This window comes from Calidris pugnax, unplaced genomic scaffold (genome assembly GCF_001431845.1).
Source record: "Calidris pugnax isolate Ruff unplaced genomic scaffold, ASM143184v1 scaffold32, whole genome shotgun sequence".
Taxonomy (NCBI): Eukaryota; Metazoa; Chordata; class Aves; order Charadriiformes; family Scolopacidae; genus Calidris; species Calidris pugnax.
The window spans coordinates 592,348-619,572 of NW_015090783.1; the positions used below are offsets into that span (position 1 = coordinate 592,348).

Consider the following 27,225-nt stretch of genomic DNA (forward strand, 5'->3'; position numbering starts at 1 on the left):
AGTTTAGTAAAATCATTTATATACACCGATGCGTAATATTTACAATATAATACTGATCCAAAATAAACTAACGTATTACAGATAACACTGAAAAGGAGAAATGAAAACATTTTAATACACAAGTTAAACATGGCATATGAGGACAGACTCAGATTTCCAAAAGAAAAACCTGAAGTAATGACAGCAAAACTTTGACATGTTGCTATTTCCAATCGAAAACTTTCACCACCTAGTCAAGTTCTTCTAAGTTTTATATATATATATAGCTTAAAATAATCAAGTCACAGGAGAATTCAGATATACATAAAATTTTGAAAAGGTCAAATGATTTCAGATAAAATTCCTAAAAAAAACCCAAAACAACCCAAAACCCTACAGAGCTTTCTCATATCCTTTTAGTGTTTGTACAAAGAATGTCTTCTTTGATCCCACACAACCCTTCCATCTCCAGGTATTTACAATATTCACAGTCTGCTATAAAGGATCAGTAGATTTAATACCGAGTAAAACCTTATATAATCAATACAAGGTCTCTCGCATTTATGTCAAGTGAAAAATAAAAAACACAGGAAGGAGAAAGTAAAATACTACTTTAAAATATGTAAATAAACCCATTAAAGTGTATTTAATTTTGAAATCTAAAACATAACTTAACTTTTTAAAGAGTAAAATAATCAACTTTCTCCTAGAAATAAAACCATTTGACCTTGAATCTTCAAATTGTGTTTTCTTAATCTGTCCCTCCCTACCTCCGTTTTGGATCAGGCCATTCTCACTCATCACAGACAATAAAATCTATAGTAAATCCATAAAAAGCTAGTTCCTTACTCACAAAAGCCTTTAGAAATTTGACTTCCCTCCAGATACTTCGCAGTCAGTCGCTGATAGACCCACCTCACTCTCAGTAACAGCTTGGAATTATTCCATCGTGTAAGTTAAAGGAGGATGAAGAGAGGAGGGTCCCTCTAATGAAGTCAGATCCCATTTTCTCTGCTTATTTCTGAGTGGCCCTGGATGTCAGCGAGCAGCAGTTGCTCTTGCACCCCAAGGGGCTCCCAAATGAACCAAACACACACTGGGAACTGTGGAAACAAGCTGAAGCCATTCCTAGAGAGAGTTACACAGCAGCAGACAAACCTCACTACTCTCATCCTTAACACTAGAGCAACCACCCCGTGGTTGCTCACAAGGTTCCTGGATGGTATCAGGCCATGGCGTGGCAGTCATCCCTTCCCCCATGAGAGTAGCTACCATCTGATCCAGTTTTCTACTAAGAAGTTCTGGCTCCCAAGAAACTGCCCCAGTATCTTCCTCCTTGGAGGGCAGAGTGGCAAAATGCTTTTGTGGGGGGATTTTTTTTGCACTCCCATTCAAACAAAGGTGATTTCCTTGTTTATTTCTCTATTTGCCACCCTTAAAGGTTCCAAAACAATGAGATTTCCCAGAAGAAAAACCCTTGGATTTCAAGTTAAAAAGGGAATTATCTATCACACTTAAAGACTGTGTGGATGTTGACATGACCTAGAATTTTGAGCAAGGACAGAAATGCATATAATAAGCCCTGCAAACTTGCTGATACGACCAAGAAATTATAAATACTCCTGTCTCTTGCTAAATCTCCACAGTTGTCATCGATACATGTCAGTGCACAAATATTCCATGTAGTGTCAGAGGTACAACTCCAGCTTGCACAAAAACCTCCCTGTTCCCATCAGAGGAAGCGATGGATAAGGAGGGACTGTGGTTCTTACTCTGCTATAAATCAGGCATTGGAAAACTGTCAACAGGATTAAAAGCAAGCTGACACGGTGCTGATGAAGAATGGGAAATGAAGTATCTCCTTCATGTAGAAAAACTAAGTCACTGCTTACAAAATTTTATAGAAAGAGTCAGACACTGGTTTGCCATCATCCAAGCTAAAGGTTGCAAGGAAGTCTGGTATAGAAAAAAAGACAAAAAAAGAACAAGGCTGGACTGCCAAAAGAGTGAATTTGGAGATTCATGGCTCAGGTTTGTAAATGTAAACCCAAAATTAATGAGCTATGAAATATAACAATAATGATCAAGAGTCATTACTAATAGCCCTGAATTGGCACTTCAGTCTGCAGACCAAACTCATTCAACGTCTGCACAGGTTTAGTACCAAAATATCTCTATAAAAAGCCTTCAACCAGTCTCAAAAGAAAGAAAAGCGTCAGAAGGTAGAAAACTAGAAATATGTACAGATTCTTTTCATTTGTTTGTTTACTTAAAATTAAAAAAAAAGCAGCTTTTGGAGCCAATGTTCCAGACTAGTGTAAGAATCTGCCCTGGGCAGCCTGATGGTCCAGGCAGCATAAGGACATGTGTCAAGGAGCAGCCCTGCGTCTGTTGCTCCCCAAGGAGGAGCTCGAAGGCATCGAAGAGATGGGGAGCTTGGACTCCAGAGGGTGACACAAGAGAAGGATCACCAGTGGATTCACACAGCAGCACTATGACCCTTGCCAGGATGATCTCTTTCAAACAAGAGGACAAGTTTGAAACCAAATGTTGGATCTTCTAGAAAGGAAAGAAGGGAGTACATGGGGGGAACACACACAACTGCTGATCTGAGGTCAAAGCAATCAGACCCCACACCTATTTTGTGGAGTCCGTAGAAGATCCCACCATGAAAATAAAAATAACTTGTACATAAGTAACTAGAACATTCTTCTATTCTGCTGTTGAACAATATGATAAAAAGAAGAGTCGTAATGCTGAATGGCCAATTCAGCCTTAAAAAAGGTCTGAGGAAGATGGGGAAGAAGAAAGAAGGCTCAGTCTTAATGAAGATCTGAGGAAGATGGAGAAGAAATAAAAACAGAGGGCTACTGATTTGAACTGAAAAATACAGCAAGCACATGGACTCGGGTGCCCTTGGCAAGGCCAAGCGTGGCTCTCGGGTCATCTAGTGAAACTGAAGGCTATTGAGTTGCCTCTACATAAAGATTGGGAATTTAGGCGCAAAGGGTAGCTATGAAGTGTGTGTTTCACAGCACTTGCTTCAAGTACTTACTGAGCAGGGTGTTGGGGGAACTGTGGCTGTCTTGTTCGCATACATAGTCATTGCAGCTGGCTGTATGTATAGCAGATGGAAGGCAGCTTCTGCAACTGGTTATTAAGAAAAAGAATGGTCTTTAACAATATAATTTGCCCCATCTGGGGGACTCATGATTAACAGTACATAAGTGATCATATATACCTCAAGGAACTGAGTTTTAAAAAAATATTACAGTACCAATGATTTTTTTTTTTTTTTTATCTACAACTATACAGCATTTTCAAGCAGTATGGAAATTTAATGAAATAATTATGATTTATTAATTTACATAAAAATACTTTTTACAGTTAAAGAATAAATCTTAAATGGTAAAAAAAATAAGATTAAGAAGCTCCAGCTATTGAGAGTCATGGGAGTTTGTCTGCTCTTCAATAACTTGTTTTACTATTTCTGCCAGTTTTAGTCGATCCACTTTATCTGTGAATCCTCTGCCTGAAAAGAGAAGAATCAGTAGTCAACTGGGCACAAGGAGGAAAGCAATCACAGCTAGAGCCATACACTGACCAAATACAAAACAATGTGTAGGAAACATAGGACAACATTTACAAGGGAACCAAAATGAGTTATGATCTCTAGTTCCACTGAAAACAAATTAAGCATTTAAGAACCTAAATTAAAAACAACCGAAAAACAGAATGAGGGAAGAGGCACAGCCAAGCCCTTGTGAACGTGGCTGATGCCCCTGGTCCCCTTATATTTATTAGCATCTGCTCCTGGGGGCTGACTCCTCTGCCACCCTGTTTTGTCCAGGAGCCATCTGAAGACCCTCACAGCATCTGGCCTGGTTTAATGCCATTTCCAATACAAACTGAGCAGAAGAGATGTTCCACTGACATAGATGAGGGCAGCAGCCTCCAGCAGAAAGAGAGTAACAAACAGCTGGAAGGAAACCAGCTCAAAACAGCTACAGCGCTTTCTAAGGTGGGGCTCCATCTGTGCTGTTATGTTCCTCCATCACTCGGTGCCTTTGAAAACTCTATCCTGAACCTCAAATAGAAATTTTAAGCCAAACTTTTAACCTCATTTCTAAAGCACCCACACTGGAAGATGGGCTTAAACAGTGTCAAAGCCTAAATCAGCCTAACACAAACTGAAGAAGTGTTTTTATTTCCATACAAGAAGGTCACTGCTTCCCCTCTTTCACCCAGCATTAGCACCATTCTCCATGGAAGAGAAAGAGTTCCTCACCATTCCAGCTGAAGCTCTGAAGAGTGTCTCGCAGCAACTTACACTCTCTGTTATACTTCCACGCCTCCTGCATCACTTCATTCAACTTCTCATCTTCATTCTCTCCTATTTAGGAGAACAAAGATAAAGAGGAGGTTTGTCATTTGCCTTCCAGCAACACTCAGAGCTTCAGTAAACAGTACGAGCAGTTACTCCCCTGCACCTCATGCAAACTAGGAAATCTGTTTGAGAGCACCCCAAATAGATATTTTAAGCCAAACTTTTAACCTCATTTCTAAAGCACCCACACTGGAAGATGGGCTTAAACAGTGTCAAAGCCTAAATCAGCCTGACACGAACTCAAAAAGTGTGGTTTTATTTCCATATAAGAAGGTCACTGCTTCCCCTCTTTCACCTGGCATTAGCACCATTCTCCGTGGAAGAGAAAGAGTTCCTCACCATTCCAGCTGAAGCTCTGAAGAGTGTCTCGCAGCAACTTACACTCTCTGTTATACTTCCACGCCTCCTGCATCACTTCATTCAACTTCTCATCTTCATTCTCTCCTATTTAGGAGAACAAAGATAAAGAGGAGGTTTGTCATTTGCCTTCCAGCAACACTCAGAGCTTCAGTAAACAGTACGAGCAGTTACTCCCCTGCACCTCATGCAAACTAGGAAATCTGTTTGAGAGCAGACACTCCTGTTCAAAATCTATTTTAACAGCTCTGCGCGTCACTGCTGACACTAATATTAGGCATGCACCAACATTAATTACAGCCCACAGACAACACTTTTCCTCTCGAGAGTGACTAGGACAACAGCTTTCTTTGTCCTTCCTCACTGCTGACTGACATGGACTGATCTCGAGGCACAGTACAAAGTCAGTGCCTTGCACGTTTAGGAATGTAACTTTCTTAAAAGTGGCAACCTTTACCAGCCTGTGGTAGAATGCACTGAGCAATCACATCTCTGAGCTTTTCCAGAGCCACGTTGGAATCGTTACTTCCGTTCTCGGGGTCATGGATATAAACACCATCCTTCGGCTTAGTGCTGCAGAAGAACAAGGAGGAGACAATTACAATTTGAATGCAACTCGAGTCCATTACTCGCTGCAGAACTGCATCAGTATAACCCTTTCCCTCACTCTCTGGAAAGCTGGGACTGGGAGCTAGATTTAGCATTAATTATAACAATGTCCTGCATTACGAGACCGCTTCAAATATGAAGAAAAAAATATTCCTTTGAATTAATTCAAGCAAGGGTAATCCCAAAATGCATATATTTTTCAGATAGGTAACTTGAACAAAAAGAGACAGAGAGATGACCTGAATTTTTCAGTGAATAGATGTCAGGATCAGAAAGAAATACTAGAATTCTTTCTCCCAGTTTGCCCTACCTTACTCAACGCATGACCCATCTTCTCATAACAGACCTGTTCCACTACCTGTATAATATAATACTGTCCAGTCTTCTTCCTGCCCTCAACGGCACATTGGAAGGCACAACACATTATGCAAGTATTACTTGACTCCATCTACCCACTTCAGCATCAAGAGCGTGTCAACCAAATCAGAAATTCAGGAGCACAGTTACAATCAGATGAATTTTTAACATGCTCTAAGTCACTCTCCCTGCATCATGGCTGCCTACACTTTTATCTTTCAGAAACAGCTTTAGAGTTACCCCAGTAATTTCCTTTTGCGCAGGATTGGGTTGTTGACGGAGTGAAGGGGTTTGAGACTGACTTTGAGGTCCTGGATTCTCATGTTCGCAAGCTGTTCTGCATGAGCCTGTTGTATCCCTGCAACCATTGCCTGGAATGAAAAAGAGTTGCACTTGATGTTTTAACTAGCTTCACATGAAGCAAAGAACAACATATGGCCAATGTTAGCCATAGATTAAAAAAAAGAGATGACCCAAAATCCTATTTTTTTCAGAGATGCGTAACAAAAAATCAGGTTTGCATTATGCAAGACACAACTGTCACTAATACTATAGTCATTGACTGTGGGACAATATATCCCGACCTCACGGGGGCTGAACAGGACAAAGGATCATCTCTACCATGTGAAAGAAAGAGCTATCCAGCTCTCCTAAGCAACGCTCTTGATAAAATGAAATGTTGTTTAGACCTTGTCCATCATCAGCTGGGCAGAGGGTAGGATGTTATCAAGTGCCTCGGTGGAGTTGAGCCAGGGATGGTCCAGCACACCTTCAATGGTCAGCCGTTCCTCAGGTTTGACCTTCAGTAGCCTGGGAGAGGAATCAATCAGTCCATAAAGAGAGCTTTGCTGAATTACAGGGTGGTGCTCTGTCTGGGGTCAGAGCACTTAACAATCTTTAAGCATTAGAGGGGCCAAAAAAGAAATTCCTCCTAACAACTAAAACACTGTGCTGACCCAAAGGCAGTCTGACTTTCTACCAGCTTCCCCGACCCTTGCTGCAGTGATATTTTAACACTACCACAGCTCATTCAGTTACATTCAGCAACTCAGTGTAAAAGAAAGGTGCTGACAGCCATTTTAGTAACGTTTGTGTTCTGCTGAACTCTACATTCACCTCCTCCCAGGTGGGAAATTATTTTCCAGATGGACTGGAAAGGATCCAGACCAACACTCTCTGGAAATGCACATCTAGAGCCCATGCATATAACAGTCTATGCTCAAAACAAGGACTCTGGGCACGGTGAAGAAAGGCAAAGTTGCAAAGTTGGAAACCTGTTTGCTGAATTAACTGCTTTCACCATGCAACTCCTTAGCTTTTCTCCCCCAGAAAAAGCCTCAAGTAATGGACACTTTGGCAGCCTACAGCACCTCAAAATAAAAAGGAACTTTATTCTGAGTTATCTGAACACTCCATGGAATTAAATTTTACTAGAATGAAACCCTGGAAAGAGATTTCACAGAGAAAACTCATCTTCTCATGATAATCACAACTCTTTAATAAAAAAGTAAAATCTTGCACAAAGTGCTGACAAGTTATCCCAAGAGTCTAATTTAGAAATAGAATGACTTGATGAGTTTCTCACACTTTCTTAGACAATACTTTAAATCAGCTTCCTGGCTGCAAAGCAGAATTGTTTAATGTACCAAGAAAGTGGAAATAACTCTTACAAACTGTCAGCAGGACCACAGGCTAGCTCATAAATTTCACTTGCAAGGCCACGCTGCCAAACGGGCGAGTTCAATTTTGATCCTAGACCCAAGATCCACGCATTCCTTTTCCATAGGTTTTCAAAGTCCTACCCTATTATCAAGCACCGCAGCTCATAAAGCTTGAGGTCAGGAATCAGCTCGACACGCTTGAAAGGAAGCAGCTGCTTGAATGCAAAATATGACCTCCAGAAGCAAGACTCCATATGAATAGCTGTCTACATATATAAAATGTAAACTTATCCAGAATTCTATAAAGCCTAAGTGTATTCCTGCACCATAAACACAGATTCAGACTCACTGGCTGGGAAAGACAGGCAGGAAAGGGAGTCCTGACAACATTAATCAGAGAACTAAGTGAAGTGAACTGAATCCAAGTAACAACATTCTGCGAGCTGAATTTCACGGCCATTTTAAAAGACAACAAAATCTTTTGGCTGTGAAGCTTCTGAGTGAGCATAAAGAGTTGACCTTGGTATAAGCAGAAGTTTCACTGCAACATAATCTGCAGTTTATTTGGTGAAAGGTTGTGGGCTCTCCTGCACTGCTATAAACAGGCCCCCACACCCTCTCCAAACAACGTTAAGCTCTTGGAGATTTTACAGTATGTCAGAGGAGACAGTGACAATTTAAAATTATTTAACTGATTGATTTTTTTTTCTATTTATGTTGCTTTTACTCTTCCAGCTCCTCTGGTGATATAACCCATGGCAGTAAGTCCCTCTCACATTTTAAAAAAATAAGTGAGGTCAAGACCTAGTCAGTGCCACATTCTTGCTTTCAGACAGGACCACGAGATCAGAGTCTTTGAAACATTTGCAATTGAGAGATGTGCTCTGCATGAAAAACAGTTTCCATTAGCATTTAGAATAAAATATCATCAGAGATGCGTAACAAAAATCAGGTTTCCATTATGCAAGACACGATTGTCACTACTACTACAGTCATTGACTGTGGGACAATATATCCCGACCTCACAGGGGCTGAACAGAACAGGATCATCTCTACCACGTGAAAGAAAGGGCTATCCAGCTCTCCTAAGCAACGCTCTTGAGGGGGCTGAACAGGACAAAGGATCATCTCTACCATGTGAAAGAAAGAGCTATCCAGCTCTCCTAAGCAACGCTCTTGATAAAATGAAATGTTGTTTAGACCTTGTCCATCATCAGCTGGGCAGAGGGTAGGATGTTATCAAGTGCCTCGGTGGAGTTGAGCCAGGGATGGTCCAGCACACCTTCAATGGTCAGCCGTTCCTCAGGTTTGACCTTCAGTAGCCTGGGAGAGGAATCAATCAGTCCATAAAGAGAGCTTTGCTGAATTACAGGGTGGTGCTCTGTCTGGGGTCAGAGCACTTAACAATCTTTAAGCATTAGAGGGGCCAAAAAAGAAATTCCTCCTAACAACTAAAACACTGTGCTGACCCAAAGGCAGTCTGACTTTCTACCAGCTTCCCCGACCCTTGCTGCAGTGATATTTTAACACTACCACAGCTCATTCAGTTACATTCAGCAACTCAGTGTAAAAGAAAGGTGCTGACAGCCATTTTAGTAACGTTTGTGTTCTGCTGAACTCTACATTCACCTCCTCCCAGGTGGGAAATTATTTTCCAGATGGACTGGAAAGGATCCAGACCAACACTCTCTGGAAATGCACATCTAGAGCCCATGCATATAACAGTCTATGCTCAAAACAAGGACTCTGGGCACGGTGAAGAAAGGCAAAGTTGCAAAGTTGGAAACCTGTTTGCTGAATTAACTGCTTTCACCATGCAACTCCTTAGCTTTTCTCCCCCAGAAAAAGCCTCAAGTAATGGACACTTTGGCAGCCTACAGCACCTCAAAATAAAAAGGAACTTTATTCTGAGTTATCTGAACACTCCATGGAATTAAATTTTACTAGAATGAAACCCTGGAAAGAGATTTCACAGAGAAAACTCATCTTCTCATGATAATCACAACTCTTTAATAAAAAAGTAAAATCTTGCACAAAGTGCTGACAAGTTATCCCAAGAGTCTAATTTAGAAATAGAATGACTTGATGAGTTTCTCACACTTTCTTAGACAATACTTTAAATCAGCTTCCTGGCTGCAAAGCAGAATTGTTTAATGTACCAAGAAAGTGGAAATAACTCTTACAAACTGTCAGCAGGACCACAGGCTAGCTCATAAATTTCACTTGCAAGGCCACGCTGCCAAACGGGCGAGTTCAATTTTGATCCTAGACCCAAGATCCACGCATTCCTTTTCCATAGGTTTTCAAAGTCCTACCCTATTATCAAGCACCGCAGCTCATAAAGCTTGAGGTCAGGAATCAGCTCGACACGCTTGAAAGGAAGCAGCTGCTTGAATGCAAAATATGACCTCCAGAAGCAAGACTCCATATGAATAGCTGTCTACATATATAAAATGTAAACTTATCCAGAATTCTATAAAGCCTAAGTGTATTCCTGCACCATAAACACAGATTCAGACTCACTGGCTGGGAAAGACAGGCAGGAAAGGGAGTCCTGACAACATTAATCAGAGAACTAAGTGAAGTGAACTGAATCCAAGTAACAACATTCTGCGAGCTGAATTTCACGGCCATTTTAAAAGACAACAAAATCTTTTGGCTGTGAAGCTTCTGAGTGAGCATAAAGAGTTGACCTTGGTATAAGCAGAAGTTTCACTGCAACATAATCTGCAGTTTATTTGGTGAAAGGTTGTGGGCTCTCCTGCACTGCTATAAACAGGCCCCCACACCCTCTCCAAACAACGTTAAGCTCTTGGAGATTTTACAGTATGTCAGAGGAGACAGTGACAATTTAAAATTATTTAACTGATTGATTTTTTTTTCTATTTATGTTGCTTTTACTCTTCCAGCTCCTCTGGTGATATAACCCATGGCAGTAAGTCCCTCTCACATTTTAAAAAAATAAGTGAGGTCAAGACCTAGTCAGTGCCACATTCTTGCTTTCAGACAGGACCACGAGATCAGAGTCTTTGAAACATTTGCAATTGAGAGATGTGCTCTGCATGAAAAACAGTTTCCATTAGCATTTAGAATAAAATATCAATGCAAGAGCTTATCTCCTAGTCTGACACCTCGTGACAGATCTTAACCTCCCTTCCCCTGCCTCTCTTGACCCCTTTTAGCCCGTGTTTTATGTGCAGAGGGTTTTAAGGGACAGATCTCCCAGATCCTATTACACCATCTAAATTCCTCCCAATTTTAATAGGAGTTTAAACATTTTCATAGAAGATGTGTGCCTAGAGAGCACTTGCAGACATGGCAGCCAGTTGTCTATATTGCTCTGCAGCAAGGCAGTGCACCCCTTCCCCCTTAAAGACTAAATGCACTCTAGCAACTTCAGAAACAGGAGACATCAAAAATCGAACATAACAGTCAGGGAAGGGAAAAAAAAAAAAAAAATATTTACCAGACTTCATTTATGCTGAATACAATAGAAAATTTTTCAGCTGCATGTGCTGCAGACAATTCCCCCCACTTTTGGAAAAATAAGGCCTTTTGTGATAATGCACTTTCAAGCAACTTTCCAATTTCTTAATACAAGCAAAGAGCGATATAACATTTTCCTCAACTGACTCACTTTCGCACAATGTCTTTCGCCATTTCTGAGATCTGGCTCCACTCTTCCTCTGGAAATTCAAAGCTTCCTGTCATGATCTTTTTCCGCATGTCCTTTGGAATTGTCCGACTATGGTGTTTGGAGTAAAACGGAGGGTATCCACACAGCATCACGTAAATAATGACACCCAGGGACCACAAGTCACAGCTCTGAAAGCAAGGAAATGATCACTTTGGGGCGCAATTTGCAGCAAGCAGTGGTGTAGCCATGTTAAAAGTTCTACGTGGTTGCCTAAGAAAACAGAAACATAGCTCAGCCTTCTCCTAAAGGCCCATCTAGAGACCTTCACGGATAAATATGGCAAATATGTAAGCACAAGATAACTCCATGCTGCCAAGCTGAACTATTTCAAATAGTCGCTTGTTTACAGAAAGCTCTCCTGTAACTCCGTGCTCTGCAATGGTGAATTGTACAGGAACAGCCAGTGCATCAGAGGAGTGAGTGATGTGCATTTATTACATCCCTCAGCATATTTGAATTCTCATCTCACAATATCAGAACATAAAACAGAATACAGTCATTGTTTAGAGTCTGAGAGTTAAAAAAAGAAACACCATCAAACAAACGCGCCAGAAGAAATACTTAATCAGAGAGGCATTTAATGAAAAACTCATGTCCTGGAAGCCAAGGAGATAAAGAAGGTTCAGAAAGGCAGGAGCAGTATTTCAGGGCTGCTTACGCTGCACTCCCTCCTGCCCTGCCCTTGCACTGGTGTTAGTGCCTGTGTGATAGGGAACAAGTTTGTTCAGGAGAGATGGATCCAGCCAAAAACCAGCTCTGTAAAGAAGCTGAAAGGCAGCTCCGTTCCCCATCTGGATGTCTCTGCATTCACGCAACACAGACACAACTCTGAAGAAGGGAAGGGGACTGTAACAGCCTAGACTTCAATTCAAGCTTCTGTTGGACCTGTCCATAGGGATACAGCTCTGTTGTCACTTGGTTATGGTATATGAAGGCTAGGGCTGACAGGACCTGCTCTGACCCTGGCTATCCATTCCAAATGTTTCTTTTGTGCTGACCCTAGCATTTGTAAAGCTAATTATTTATTTTTACTGGCTTGGTTTCCAGCCCTATCAGTCCTCCAGGGGACTCCCAAAGGCTGATGCCAGCACAAGGATGGACACAGAGCCAAGTGTAAGCAGAAAGCTGGACTGCAGCCAGGTTCAGGTGACTGTAGAAAGACACAGAAGGGCACATTTGGGAGACAAGGGAGGTTCTGCAATTCGTTTACACAGACAGAAATCTGCATAGCTGTCAACTGAAGCAACCTCAGCACCACCCTGTCTGCATACACCCAGGCTGTATATTCCACCACCTGCTCCAAGACAGCACCAGCGTTCACGAAGCTGCACAGACAAACTCAGCAGAGAGAATCCCTGACCCCAATAACTGTTTTTTGACTGTATAAACACTGACCCAGCAAGGGCTTCCTCAAAGGTGAGACTATTTCCTTCCACAGGGAATACACTTCGATCAGCTCATACTGATCATTAAATCATACCCTTGGCTTTTGGCTTCTACAAAAGACGTGGATGCTGGTAACAAACTCCAAGGATTTGCCTCACGTATGTATGCTTTTCAGCAAGTTGTTTAAGCCAATCTCAGATGGTTCTAGAAATCTAAACTTCTATTTAGTTATCTAAATTCTCATAATTTTTCCAGTGACTGGAGATAAAGTCCCATTGATTTCATTAGAAATTAGGTATCCAAGTAGGAAAAAGGTGTCTAAATTCTTCATGGATATGGTTCCCAGATTCTGCTTCTCAGGAGTCAAGCCCTCTCCAGCCACGACCTACATGCTTACAGTTGATCCAATATACACGCAGCTTAATAAAAGCACTCAGGGAATAAAAAATGTGGTTTTTCCTCCAATTTACATCTCTCCAGCCACAACCTATGTGCTTACAGTTGATCCAATACACACGCAGCTTAATAAAAGTACTCAGGGAATCAAAAATGTGGTTTTTCCTCCAATTTACATCTGTGGGATAGAGCTGCCGTTCATGAAGGTGGAGGATCACAGGCTTTTCCACTCAGGCTCTGGAGTGCAGTGGAAGGACAGTGTACCTGCGAGTTTATCACAGACTATTTTGGGGAATCAGGAGTATGCCAGATGCTGCTTTTGCAGTGAGTCACACTTGGCAAGGTAAGGACGAAGCTGCTTCTTCCAGCAGCCTTTCCAGTTAGTACCACCATGACTGAAAGCGGTTTGGAGTGACCGATCAGCTCATTAAATGAAACATGAAAACAATATCTCTGTATCACACTAAATCCAAGAAGAACAAGGCAGCTGAACCTTGTTGGCATGCGCGTTAACTCCAGTTGGTATCTGTTTTCAAGGTTCTTCCATTCTACCCTCCTACAACAAAGGAGAGGGAAGTCCCTTGCAGGGGGCTGTTACTGGAGAGTAAATCTGCTTCAGTCCACAGAATTGGAGTTCTTGAGCATTGTGAGACTTTCAAAATTTATAAAAAGCACCCTTAGGTGATAAACTGTGTCTAAAGACTACTTCTACAGCAGAGACACCAAGGGGTAGGGGTGGGGAAGATGCTGTGCTTTAAAGATACTGACTTGTGGACTGTTTCATAGCTTACCTTGTTATAAGTGTAAGGTGTTGGAGAGGTGGGGATAATACCAGATTTTTCTTTCTGATGTCGTCTTTGTGCCTCCAATACCTGTTGCCATGAGAGAGGGGGGAAAAAAAAAAGCAAAATATATCTCATTTACAGATACCACAAACAGCAATATCTATGCAAAAGATGCCTGATGCTTTTCCATTCAGTGGGCTTTGCCAAACTCAGACTAGTCTTCCTAACTTTCTACACGGGGGAAAATTTCAGCTAAACCATTTTGCTGCTTTGGATGAAAACTCCCAGTTTGCCTGAATTAAATCAACAGCTCATGATGTCCCTTTTTGCCTCTCCCATGAGCAAATCAAATCAAATTTATCCCTCGCTGATCAAATCCGTCTTTCTGGGTTATTACAAAAATCACAGTTTAAGTGTGCTCAGGAAAAGCTTTTTATGGGGTTGGTAGTTTTACTTGTTTTAAAAAAGCCCTGTCTGTAGTGCACATGGCCCTTCAGCAGCAGGCTCCAGTGAAGGAGGCATTTTCAGGGCACTCAGCTGTGGCTGTACAGCCTGATCTCTGCAATTGCTCTTTCTAGTCATTAAAGGCTGCCGACGTGCCCAGTACTGCAATTAAATATCTATCTGCAGTTTTCTTTTAATTTCCTTCAGGACTCCAACACAAAGCACAAAAGGGAGTGGGGAAAGCAGCACTACAAAAAACAGCCTGTCTGTAAATACAAATTATGTCTTAATTCATACTGAGAAGGGGGTCAAGCCAAGGTGAACAGGTCACCCTCTGGCACCACCCTCCTTCCAAGCAATTGCCTTTACAGAACCTTATTGTTTCAGCACAGCCCTTTTAATGTAATCTTGAATGAGCCTGAGATGGAAGAAGGATTGTGAAGCAGTGATTTTTCCAAACCAGACACTTTAATACAGTTCAAGGCCAACCGCCAAAATTCTGGAGCTGTCTCACTGCTGGGAGTCAGGAGGCACCAACAATAAGTCAGTGCTATGAACAGTCTGGGAAGTTTCCTCATGATCTCCTCACTGTGGAAGTCCACCTTGAAAGGTGGCTACTATACTCAAGATTCCTGCACCCAGAAGCCCTTAACAGGACAGCAAAGGCTTCTGAAAAGATGTGGTTATGGAAGCACTGGCAATAAAGATCATTATTCCCCTTCAGCCTATAACTATAAAAATTTATTACCTGAGGTGCTACGTAATAGGGAGTGAACTGTGGTGTCATCAAGTCACCTTGGTCTACTTTGGCAAATCCAAAGTCACACAACTTAACAGGCGCATCCTAAAACAAGGAGAAGAGGTTTCGTTTCAAAATCTCATTGTATCAGGTTTTCTAACACATCCTCCTTGCCTTGTACTCATCTTACCTTCACCACACGTATTCTTCTTTTGTATTTATACCCTTACCGTTCCACAAAGCAGCTAAAAAGGTCAGAAAGTGAACTTTGAAACAGTAAGTTTTGTTTTCCTGGGTGCTCTGGGTCAAAAGCAGTCCACCTCTAAGCTCTGGAAAGCCCTAAGTGCATTGTAGGGAGGTCACTGAATATACAGGGTGGTTAGGAGCAGAAGAAGAAAGAAACATGCAAGTGCTATGGATATGTCGGTCAAGAACCTGTACTGCATGTTAAAACATGCTGACGACATATGGGGAGGAAATGGGACAGGATTCTGTGTCAAGGTGGAGACCCTGACCCATATTTACTGCAGCAACATGGACAGCCTGTAGTCCAAGCAGATCAGAGTATAGAAAAGCACAAACCCGAAAAAAGTCATTCATTTTTGTCACCAAAACATTGCATTGATGTCATTTTACAACTATTCTGAAAATCATCACTGGGCCATTTTACAGAATTCAGCAGTAATCCAAGAATACCAAGTCTTCATCTTACCAGAGAGTTATCCTTGAAGAGGAGGTTCTCAGGCTTGAGGTCTCTATGTGCAATGTTTAGTGAGTGGCAATGCTGCAAAGCCAAAGCTATCTGAAAAAGGGCACAATAAATCAACTACAATTACAGAACTCCTCCTTTAGTCAGGACAGTTACATTCACTTTAAAAAGGATGTTGCCAACAGAGCTTAGACCCCAAACATTTCCAAACCACGTAGGTAGAATTCTGAGTTACAAGCCAGGCCGCACTCAGCAGTAGTGCAGTAAAGCGCCCATCAGGAAATGAAACCCACCAAACTATTCAGTCTTCTTTTCACTCAAGACAAAGAGAAAATAAAAGCTAAGTTGTACTGGGCTTCCCAACCATCTTAGTTTGACTAACTCGGGGCATTATTAACGCCTCCAGAAGTGAAACAGATCATGACAGCGTTCCTTTCACACTCCGTGCTAGGCCTACAGGGTAACTCAACCTGCTTGCACGTGCTGCAGCAATTACGTTCTGTTTAGCAGTCAAGAGCGAGTTCTTGCTTCAATATTTCAGTGAGTATTTTATTGCATTTTTTACTGACTTGAGAGTCAACGTTCAGGCAGTTTTATTCTTTAATTCCTGGTGGTACCGTCTGTAATTTACTCATTTCTTATGATACTACACAGAAATGCGTTACTTGATTCTTTCAAAGGCAGCTTCTTACACTGCTGTGGTTTAGAAACCCGTAAAGCAGTCAGGAAGGTTCAGACTGTACATTCGAAAGTGCAATTCATTTAAAGAAAACCAAAGCATGACTACATACAGTGTTACTAGAACAAAAGTAAGGCAAAGCCACATAACTCTTATTTGAAAGTATTCCCACTGGCCTCTGTAGGATCCTACCCAAACCCTGCCCTGGGTGAAGCACCGAGCCCTTACAAGGTGCAAATTAGTGTGACAAGAGAATTTCAGTGTTAACTTAGCTCAGAAACAAATACAAACACATTCCCAGATAAAACGAGGTAGCTTTTGTGACAACTACTACTGGGTACAAGGAACCAAGACCCTTAGTTCAAGGCAGCGATGAAGAACCACCAGATGGAAGATTAAGGCTTTAGCATTGCTTTCAAAGTTCATCTCTGTAAACATTAGAGAGTTACTTGGGACACAAATAACCTAAGTGTACACGAAGTCAGGATTCAATTCAAAGCCTTGTCTTTGGTATAGTTTCAAAAGACTTCCCTAACATGTTAGTCCTGGAGACTGCCTTGCATTGACAAAAAACAAATGGCCCAAAGGACATGAAAACAAACCATCAAGAATAATTCTGTGCTTCTACCTAACTCCTTTGCTGGATGAAGCTAAAAAGGTAACAACAGAATCCCCATTTCATTAGAAACAAGTCAAAACACAATACAAATAATTAAGATTCAATAATTTGGCCCTCTCTTTTGCCTCAGTACCAAACACTATGCCTCCAGCTCCAGGGGAAGCAAGTGAGCAGGATACTGATCTATTCATAAAGTCATGTCAATCTGCAACAAATGCTGTAACATCTTGTCTCATGGTTTTTCTCCTTTATTCACTGCAGTGATCACTGGTGTGAGAGCAGGACATTTACTGATTAGTATCTCCAGCACAGCCTCTCACCTAGTTTGTGTATCTTTTGTTTGGAATGCTAATATAACCTCTGCAAGAAGCAAACAAAGGCAATTCTGGCCTTGGCTTCATGCCATGGTGCCAATTCCCATGCAGAAGAGCTCGGCTACTTTTACAGCAAGGTTCTTCTGGGCTGTGGTTCCCTAGCTGGAACCTGCTGGACCAGTGCTGTGGCTCCCTAGAAAGGCCATCCCAAAATACAGCCCTATCCTCTTTCCTGCAACCTCCCCATTAATCCAAGCTTTCTGACTGGGCACCACAAGTCATCTAACAGCTTGAAAGTCAAACGGAATGAGTTCACCCCAGAACTGAGAGGAACTGACACCGAGGATCCCCTCACTGGATCCCATGGAGATCCTTTCTGCTTCATCATCCTGCCTACTCCAGCAGGATAGAAGCTGCCCACACCAGATGCACTGCTAAGCAACAAAGAGTCTGATGGACACCAAAACCTCTAGAAATAAATACTGTGAAGGCCATAAAACACAACATTCAAGACTTAGTTGGCTAGAGAAATGGAGAGGGAAAAATGACATCAGAACAAACAGCACAGAAAACATGCACTACAGTGGTACATTCCTCTCGTTATCTTCCACGATAGGCAGGACTTTCATTAAACCAGATAAAGAACCCAGCTTGAAAATCACTGGTCCAGGACACATGTAGGTTATTGTCTGCCACCCAGCCCAAGAGGTGAGAGAAACACCAAGTCTGTGTCGTGGCCAAGAGTGACTCCCAAACCAGAGCTCAGGAGCCACGCGTGGTCTGGTGAGAGCCTGGGGGTTGTTGGAGGTAACACTTTTAGAACAACAGTGAGGGATGCAGCAGGAAGATCGTGAAAAAAATAAATAAAAAGTGATGTGTTCTGTAGACCAGGTTAGGAAAACCATCACTAAGGACAGCAGAGACACCAGGGTCCCAACCCAGAACTAGCCCACACCTTCCAATTCTTTGCTTCTATTACAAAACTTCGGCATTGTCAGGTTATAACAAAGCAGGCAATGATCATTGGATCAGAACTGAGGATTATTTTAGCTTCCTTTTTTCCCACCCCCCCACCCCAAGGAATTGTTAAATACTTTAGCCATTGTCATTCATGGATTTGCTTATAGATGGGTGTTGACTTGCCTGCTTTGTTACTTGGCTTGCTTGCTTCTCAGTAAAGTGCCGGTGCTGGCTGATTCTGTGAAATAGCTCTCCCCCTTCCATCATCTCCATTACAATTAGGAGCCGAGCCCTGTTCAAAAGCATTTCATTTTGTTATATTAAAAATAATAAAAAAATAACAGAATTGCTAAGCTAATAATGCATTCTTCTTATCTAGTGATGCAGGCCAGAAGAGAGACATATACTTGTATCTTCTACCGTTGCTCTAGCTATTTTGGTTCCGTAATTTTGCCTTTAAGCACGTAAACTGCAGGATTTTCTGGCTCCCAGCACAATCTGACTCGCTGATTGTCAGCCAGGAATCTACTGTTTGTTCTTCACCTTGGGCTCCCCCATCCAGCTGGAACAAACACTGTGGACATGTCTGCATGGATGCATTCAGACAGACGCATGAAAGCTCCACCCACGCTTTCCACCAAGCCCGTTTGGACCTGGAAGCCATTTAGGCACATCAATGTATAACTCTGCCCTCAAAGAATAATAGAGCAGGTAGAGGCTTGCATTCATGAAACAGGCAGAACAGCTTCCAGGCTGGAGCTGGCTCAGAGCACAGCGTGCACTGGCCTCCACCCATCCCTGCAGACGTGCCCTTCTGCCCAGGCACTATAGATGTTCGTGGAAACTTCGAAGCAGAAGGTTGAGGAATTATCTTTAATGCTTTTGAGTTTGGATACTCTACTGTACCTCACTATTTTAATTTATTGACATAATTATGAAGGACAATGAATAGGAAGTGTGAAGATCAGGACCCCTAGATCCTCAAGAAACTAACTTATAGTTCTTCCTGCCACACAGCAAAACCAGATACACCAGAGACTCAGCCCGGTCTCAGCTTTTTTTCCTCAACTAATATCCAATTAGAAGATTTTATCCCAAGCAATATTAAATTATAAAAAATATTAACTCTGCTTCATGTTTTGCTGGGTTCATTTTAAGCAGGACAATGTAAAGTTTACAGGGCAGAATCTAGTATTTTTAGAAACAATTCTCTTCCTTTTTTTTTTCCTTTTTTTAATGAAGACTGGTACTCTGAGTTTCCTGGTGGCTCACAGGCATCACCATCAAGTAAAACGATCTCACTACTCGGTAGCAACAAAAGTCACAGCTCCAATCCTGCTTTAACAGTGCTTTGAAAGCAGAAGGAGGCTCCAAGGTTACAATTCAATTTGAGCTAATAAAGCAATATCAAAGCAGGACACCAGCTAGAAGGTAATGTACTCTCTCGGACAATGCAGGTATCACAGACTAAACCAATGAAAAAACCTAAGAAATGAAGATGTATTCAAGACCAGTAGTGAAGGACGCAAATTCGTTGGGCAAAGGTCTTGCATTGACAGGGGAAAAAGCAGGCGTTGCTTAGTCTGGAGTATAAATATCATATCTGGAATACCCTATAAATATTCATTTTGGTCACACTGTGATTAAAAAAAAAAAAGCAAACTCCACTATACCTTGGCCTAAACATGGAAAGCAAGCTGTGGGAATGAATCACCCTATGTAATCTTACCTTGGGCTGGATTCATGTGGGAACTGCACACTGTTAGCATAAACTTCAATAATTTGAACAATATTTGGATGTGTTGCACACATCATGTGCAGACGTACCTTGAAGAGAAGGGAAGAAACGTTACTGTACACAGTGACAGGCACCTGACCCCTTCTGCTCCTCCCTCTGCCCCCAAGACTATGGCACACACGAGCCCCCGTGCTGCCAGCTGTGCTCAGCACTCGTCACATGCCATTTTAATTACTCAATACATAAGAAATGCCTACAAGCGTTTATGAGTGACCAACAGCCATTACTCTGCTTGGACCAAGTAGGACAGAAAGATCATACTTTGCCAACCTACTCGTTACAGACCATAGAAACAAACCCTGCACAGTTCCAGAAAAAGCCCAATCTTTGATCTCTTTGGGTTTTTAAAATAAATTTAAAGCTAGAACTAGCTTTAAAGTAGCAATAGAGATACAATTGAAACCGAAAAATCATGAATAAAAGTTGAAATGCCATAATTTGGCTTCTTTTATGGCCTGAAGGTCTCGCACTCACAACATGTGAAACCTCACCTACTGTTCTGACTTTCTGAATAAGGAATTTTCCCCAATTTAATGCTACCTGGAATGCTAAATCAAGACACGCTTTGTATGTTTTTTGTCCTGGGAATTTTAAATGAGAATTTGCTCAGTAACAAGAAATGGAAGTTGCCTAAACCTTGAGGACAATTAACCCTTCTTTCACTCTCATAACACCTTGCAGGACTGCCCATCATTTTCAATAGTTTGGTACCTTGGCTCTTGCCACCCCCAGTAATTCACAAAGGGTATCAGTGAGCTTATTGAGTTTCTCCTACACAGATAAAGCTGTACCATTTAGAGTGTAAATTGAGAATTCTTGGCAATTCTTAGAGTAGTGACATCGAAATGTGAAATCAGTTCTAAACTATTCATGTTATGTTACATGGGACACAGGGAGAACACCGGCTTCAAAATGCAGCTCTATAAAATCACACTTTTAAATATACAGCTGACACCTACAGCAAACTCAGAGTTAGAAAGACCCTCTGCTTCACCCACCACCTCATCCTCTAGGAGCCAAGCACAGCAAGGCTAGAGGATCAAACCCAAGGAATCTTGCAAGGCAAGACCCGCAGAACACTCTTTTTCATTTATTTTTTTTAAAAACCATTGCAACAATTCACCAAAAGGGCAAGACTTTGCGGTGTGTCAGAAGGCAGACAGTATAAACAGGAACTATACCTCATTTCTAGCTTTTGGACGATCAAGAAGAATTTTCAGTGCAAAGCGTTCTTGAGAGGATTTTTTCACGCAGACTCTAGTATTACAGCAATAAAATTATTCAGTCAGCAAGAATGTTAAAGAGACACTTCAAGCAATTGATCTGTAGTTATGAGGTTGCTCTCCACGTGGGAATGCCCGCAATCTGGAATATACAGGGCACCTGTCACCACGTCCCAGCTTGAAAGCCTCAGTTTTCAGCCTTCCACAACAATCTAACACGTTACAGAACCATCTAACATAAAGTTATATTTTCAGCAAGGCAGAGGAAGTATTTCAGGGCAATGGGCTACTGCAGACAAGCAGAATGCACTCTGACATTCAGCCTGAAGAGATAACTTCTGACGAAAAAACCCAAACCACACAGTGGCAGCCTGAATATCTCCAACAGAGGGTGGAGACTGCAATAAATCAAGCGTTTCTGAATGGAAAGCCTTGTTTTAGCAAGGCCACCAACTGGGCCGCACACGTTTTTTCTCTCTTTCCCCCATTTAACATTAACAATTGAACTGCGTCAGAGGGAAGGGACCCACATATTAACAGGCAGCTCAAAGAATAAAAAACAAAGGGATATTTAAATAAAGATCAGAGGCAACGCAGCAACAGAAAATGAATGAGGAGAAACAATTGCCTGGACAGGAAGATAAATGGTGGCAAAAGACAATCGCCCTGAAACAGAGGCGCAGACATTTGTTTTCCAGCCCTTTTGCAAATTCCTGCTCCCAAAAGGGAGAGTTCTAGTTGAAAAGGGAACATACGTTTCGCTTTACAGAAAGCACCCAGTCCCTGCAGGGGGGTTAGAAATTCACGATGGGCAAGCGTGGTATGAGAGGCAGAGCTCATGGCACTATCTGCTTTGGCCTCACATGATGATGTGAAAAAAAAATAGCTGGTAAAAATAGCCAAGGGCCACACAGCGCTGATGCCCCAAGCGATGGCACCGTAGACGGGAGCAGCGACCTTTGCACCACGCTGACACCGGGAGCAAAAGGACAAAGGTGTCCCAGTAGAATTTTCTGCTGCCACCGTTTCACAACCGAGCCCTGTTCCTGCTTTGCTTTGGGAAGAGGGCAGTGAGAGGGGACAAGGCAGAGAGGTGAGGAGGGTTTTTACCTCAAACATATCCCATAAAGGACAATACCTCACCTGCACACCAGCTACCACCAGTACAGAGACACTTAATTTGTTTATAAAGAGTCTTCCGCGTATCACATCACAATTAAAATGCATACTCACTTCTCCACAGCTAACGAAACAGGCTGAGATTACATGCAAATCCGCAGGTGTATTGTCTTACCTAACAGGACCACTGATCCCAGCTCCCAGCTTCTGAGTCCAGTTAATGTTGTACTCCTCTAAAATGGAGGTTTCCTAGTCCAGAAGGAGCAGGGGGAGGGAAAAGAGAGTTAAAAAAAAAAATTAATTAATTACTACATCCCTTCCAAAAAAAAAAAAAACAGCTCAGCAGACCTGATTTGCAAGATACCTGAGCAGAAAAAGAGCTTGGTTTGCAGTTTTTGCTTCACCTAGGAAAATGAAACATAAATAAAAATGCTCACATAATAATATATCTCAGCATAAAATAATTTCTGTGCAGCTGAGACTGCTCACCCTGGCATTTTGAAATGGGATTATTGAGAACAGTAAAGGGGATCTTACACTTTTAATACAGTAAGTGTATCAAGGGCATTTTTTTTGCCCTCCTGATTCTTAAATCCAGCTTCCTACCTATAAACGATCAATTACAATGGAACACAAAGGCCCAATTTCAGCAATTTTATCTATGTTTCAGTCATACAGTACAATGGGAAACGATTTCGCTGCTTTCTTAGGGTTTTCAAACCTTTGGAACCATTACACTGTGAACTAAACCCTGCCTGACCAGTTTTAGCTTGTCTGATAATGAACCAGGCTTGTGTTTATAATCCTTTTGTCCAAATCCATACCAACGGGCTTCGGTTGTGTTATGACACAGCTTGGGTGCCATCGTGCTTGAACAGGTCACAAGGCGGGATGCGAAGGGAGGCTCGGCGTGCAGCATCTCCACTAACACCACTGCCAGGTGCTGTCACCCAGAGGGTGACCCATGGACAGAGAGGGGCTGCTGGGGGGAAATGTTGTGTGCAAACACAAAGCAAAAAGTGACACGCACCATAAAAACCCTGCTTTTGCTCTTTTATGAGCGTCGCTACCCGCCTTCAGGGTTGTCTTTGAAAAAGCCAGGCTTTCTAATAAATTGCAAGGTGGTAACGGAAGCCAGCTTAAGCAAGGAGGTAAAATACTTCCCAAATACACCCAAAACAGATGGAAGAGTCCACCACTCGCAAAGCAACTTTATTGGGATGAGATTTTCCCCTTCTGTTAACTTGGATTCAAAACACACAGCGTTTCAGGAACCACTCGTGCTACAAACTACGAGCAAACAGAGAACGCTCGTGCTCTCGAGCAAGGTATTGAAAAGGGCAGCCCCAAACCTGGATCATCAGCCTCTGCCACAATAGCCATGGATTAACACCACTGCCAGGCTGGAGCCAGACCTCCAGCCACACGAACTGAAAACAAAGCAAGAGAGGAAAGCTGATATTTAAGGGATTAGGGAGTGCGGAAGATGGATATGAAAGGAAAAATCGCCCTGTAACGCAGTCTGGAGTGGGTATTACATAAATCATAAACGACCAGCGTGAAAGGGGTAAAGGAAAAAGTTGAAGTTAGGTGGAGTTTTTATGAAGGGTTTCAAAAGAAAGGGGAAGAAAAGCGTGGTGGATCACACATGGGCTGTTGGTTTCAAGTAGAAGGACAAAGAAACTTTGTCAGCATTTCAACTAACATTAATTTCACTTGCGAGAAGTGTATTAGGGAACACCTAACTTAATTTTCCTGATATTCAGACACAGAGAACTGAAGGCATCACAGGTGGAATGAAACCACAATTTTAGAAGAGAATTAAGCAAAAAAAGGTTTTTCTGAACTGGGGAGTGCCTCCTCAGCACACGCTTTCAGGATCACGTTCAGAATGAAGCCACAATTTTAGAAGAGAATTAGTAAGCAGAAAAAGGGTTTTTCTGAACTGGGGAGTGCCTCCTCAGCACACGCTTTCAGGATCACGTTTAGTGTTTGAGTTTTGAAGAAAGTCAAACCACTGAACTCAAACGCCGAAGTGCTCTGGAGCAACATTGTGATTGAGTGATAACAATTCTTTGTTGTTTTTTTTTTTTTTTAATAGAGCTTTGAAGTCTGCTGCTCCTGTTCCAAAACCAAAGGGCCTGCCTGGCCCAACACTTACCCAACCCTTTCAACTGCACAGGTTGCTCTAAAAAGAGATTCTGTCTCCACATACAAGCCCTGTCTTGACTAAATGGTTTCTGTTGCCTCCTGCCACTTCTGGGGTGGCACAGAGACTCCCTGCCTCCTTCCAGCTGGATAAGTGAACTGAGAAGCTGATCAGGAATCAGAAAGCCTGGGATCTATGGATCAAATGAAGTGAGAATAGAATCTGATAGTTCTCAACTCCTGACAGACAAGTTCAACAACTACAAATAAGTCCATTTTTAATAAAAATTATATTTCTTTTTTATATTCTGCATAGTTGCCAGTGTTTTAAATAAGAAAGCCAACATTTTTGTTTTCTGCGTTTTTATTTGGATTCCAATCTTCATTCCAAAGCATCTTTACAAGTTAGAAGAAAAAAAGAAAGAATAATCTAGTGATCAAGAAACACTATTCATCGCCTCCTAATGATAGGAAATGCAGAATTTGAGAACTTTGATGTCAATCAATGTACAAAATTGCTTACATCTCCTGGTTCAGAAACAGGAGCTCCAACTCCAGCACCAAGACTGGGTAGCTGCAAATCAACAGGAGTTTATAACATTCAAACAGCATGAAATAGTTAAAATTTACAGATACAAAACTGCACTCTGAAAATATCAAAATCTGTTTAAACTGGTAAGCCTAAACACCTTGCCTCTTCATTTAGATTAACGTGCTGCAGATGCAGGCAGCAGAGGGCACGGTACCCTGTACTTAGCTCCACATCTGGAGAATAAAACCCCTTCCAGTAGCTCTGCTGCACAGCACTGAACTTGTAGACAGGCTGACGGGTCAGCTGGAACTAATCTGCTGCGGCTGGGAACAGAGGAGGCAGAAGAGTGCCAGAGAGAGAGCTTTCAAAAAAAAAAAAAAATCTGCAGTGGTGCAATTTCTTACAGTAAACCTTTTTGGCTCCTACTGTTAAAGGAGCTTTAAACTTCTGATCACTCTTTAAACTTTTCAAGCGGGCAAAGGGAGTAAACTAATTTGAAATTTATTCGATGAGAAAAGTTTCACACAAACTTCAGGAGTTCTCTTCAATAACACAGCTCCCTTCCAGCAAGCTCAGGGTACCTAAAATAACAAGTTAGAGCACCCTCCCAACACAGCTTCTTCTCAGCTTCCACTGAATACCGATAGAAAAAGGTTTGAAAGAAGGTACTTTAAGGATAATGCGTACTCACTGCAGTCAATTAAAAGTATACAGCCTGCTGCTTGGACAAACTCCACACATTCAACAAGTGAAATGCCAACAACCTCCACTGCTCCAAGGCGCAGCCTTTCAACCCCAGCTAGTTTGCCTTCGACAGCGATCGCTATCTTGAATCACAGACCTCAAACCTGCAGATGCAGGTGAAAACCAATCAAACTCGAACAATAACCAATTATTTGAGAAGCAGACAAATCAGCATAAGAGTACTGAATTATAATCTCAATTTAGATAATGCCTACAACCTAAAAGATTCACCTAGAATCTGTTCTCCAGGAGAACCAGGAGGCAGATGCGGGACTGACCTACATTTACACAACTGCTTTGGCTTTTTTGTTTTGCTTTTAACCCCCAAGAGCTCTGATACAGACCTTTACCTTCACAAAAATACTTGAAGAAAACCTTCTTTTTGAAAGCCTTCTGGACAGCTACTTCCCCTGCAACATGCCAAGATTGATAACAAAGTAGGAAGAGACAGTATACAATTCCGATACTTGATTTTGCAGTTTAATTACAAACTGGGGTGTCTGAACACAGTGCTCAGACTTCCTTCTACTTACAAGACTGTGTTCCTACTTTTCTTACATTGATCTCTGCCCTGATGAGCTTTGTAAAGACAAATCCCACCATGGCAGACAGCAGGGCCAAGGAAAGGTGGCAAATGCCAATATACAGGGTCTTTCTTCCTACATCCTTAAGGAACTCATTCATCTTATTAAAAGAAGCAATGATGAAGGCATCCAGACTCTGTGTCAGCAAATGCTTTGCACAAGGTAAAGAGCCTGCAGAAAGTCCTTAAAACATTCTTTTATTGTCACTTTGTCTCAAAAGGGTTTTCCCCAGCTTTTTTGGGAAATCCCCTCAGCCAGGTCAGAGCAGGATTTCACCGGGAAGCGCTAAACTCACACAGTAATCCGCGCTGTAAAAAAAAAAGAAGAAATCCTGAATCTGTTCATCTCCTCTACCACCACTCAAAACACAAACATCCCACACGCCAGATTTGTTTTCATGACAGCATCCGAACAGGAACTCGGGGATGGATTGAGGCGACAGCGCTGCCTCCGCAGCCGGGGACTGTTGTGAGACAGAGACCCCAGCTCTCGGCCGCCCCGAGAAGCCCCGGCTCTGCTCCCCGCGGTCTCAGCGTCTCAACACCCACTCCCCGAGGCCGGATCCCGTGGAAGCCATCTGCCTGCAGCTCCTATTTCCATGCCCGGTGCCTGAAGCTCCACACCGGAGCCCGAGGGCAGCCACGTCCCGCTGCAGGGGCTGAGAGGAACAGAGTCGCAGCCTGAGAAGGGGGGGACCAGGCCCCGCCGAGCCGGGACGCCCTGCCCGGACTGCCCACCTCCCCTCACCGGGCAAGGGACCCGCTGCCTCCTGCCTACCTTGATCATCTTGTCCGTCTCGGGATCCTCCGACATCCTCCCGCGGGGCTACGGGCGGCTGAGGGGGGAGCAGGAGCCGCTGGCCCGTCCCCAGCGAGGGGCAGCGGGGACCGAGGGCCAGCGAGGCAGAAGGGAGGGAGGCGCCGGGGGCGGCGGCGGGGCCGGCCCGGGGGCGCTGGGCCGCGCTAGGCGACGGGCAACCCCGGAGGAGCCTTTGTGCCA

General features: G+C 42.6%; 1 protein-coding gene across 2 annotated transcripts; it reads right to left on the reverse strand.

Moving 5' to 3' along the window:
• On the reverse strand, window positions 1–27,216 carry MAPKAPK5 (mitogen-activated protein kinase-activated protein kinase 5). 2 transcript variants are annotated; one of them, XM_014964021.1, is made up of 14 exons: window positions 27,004–27,216; window positions 22,394–22,467; window positions 21,058–21,133; window positions 19,808–19,905; window positions 18,262–18,370; window positions 15,510–15,599; window positions 14,807–14,902; window positions 13,621–13,701; window positions 10,988–11,175; window positions 8,553–8,673; window positions 5,930–6,060; window positions 5,175–5,296; window positions 4,706–4,810; window positions 1–3,511 (listed from the first exon to the last, which is right to left on the reverse strand). In XM_014964021.1, the coding sequence occupies exons 1-14, from the start codon at window positions 27,037–27,039 to the stop codon at window positions 3,417–3,419; spliced, it is 1,422 nt and encodes a 473-aa protein (XP_014819507.1). In that variant the 5' UTR covers window positions 27,040–27,216; the 3' UTR covers window positions 1–3,416. The 2 variants fall into 2 exon arrangements, with proteins under 2 accessions (XP_014819507.1, XP_014819516.1); XM_014964030.1 differs by having other exon boundaries at window positions 5,181–5,296; window positions 27,004–27,215.
• Between the last annotated feature and the right edge of the window lie 9 nt (window positions 27,217–27,225).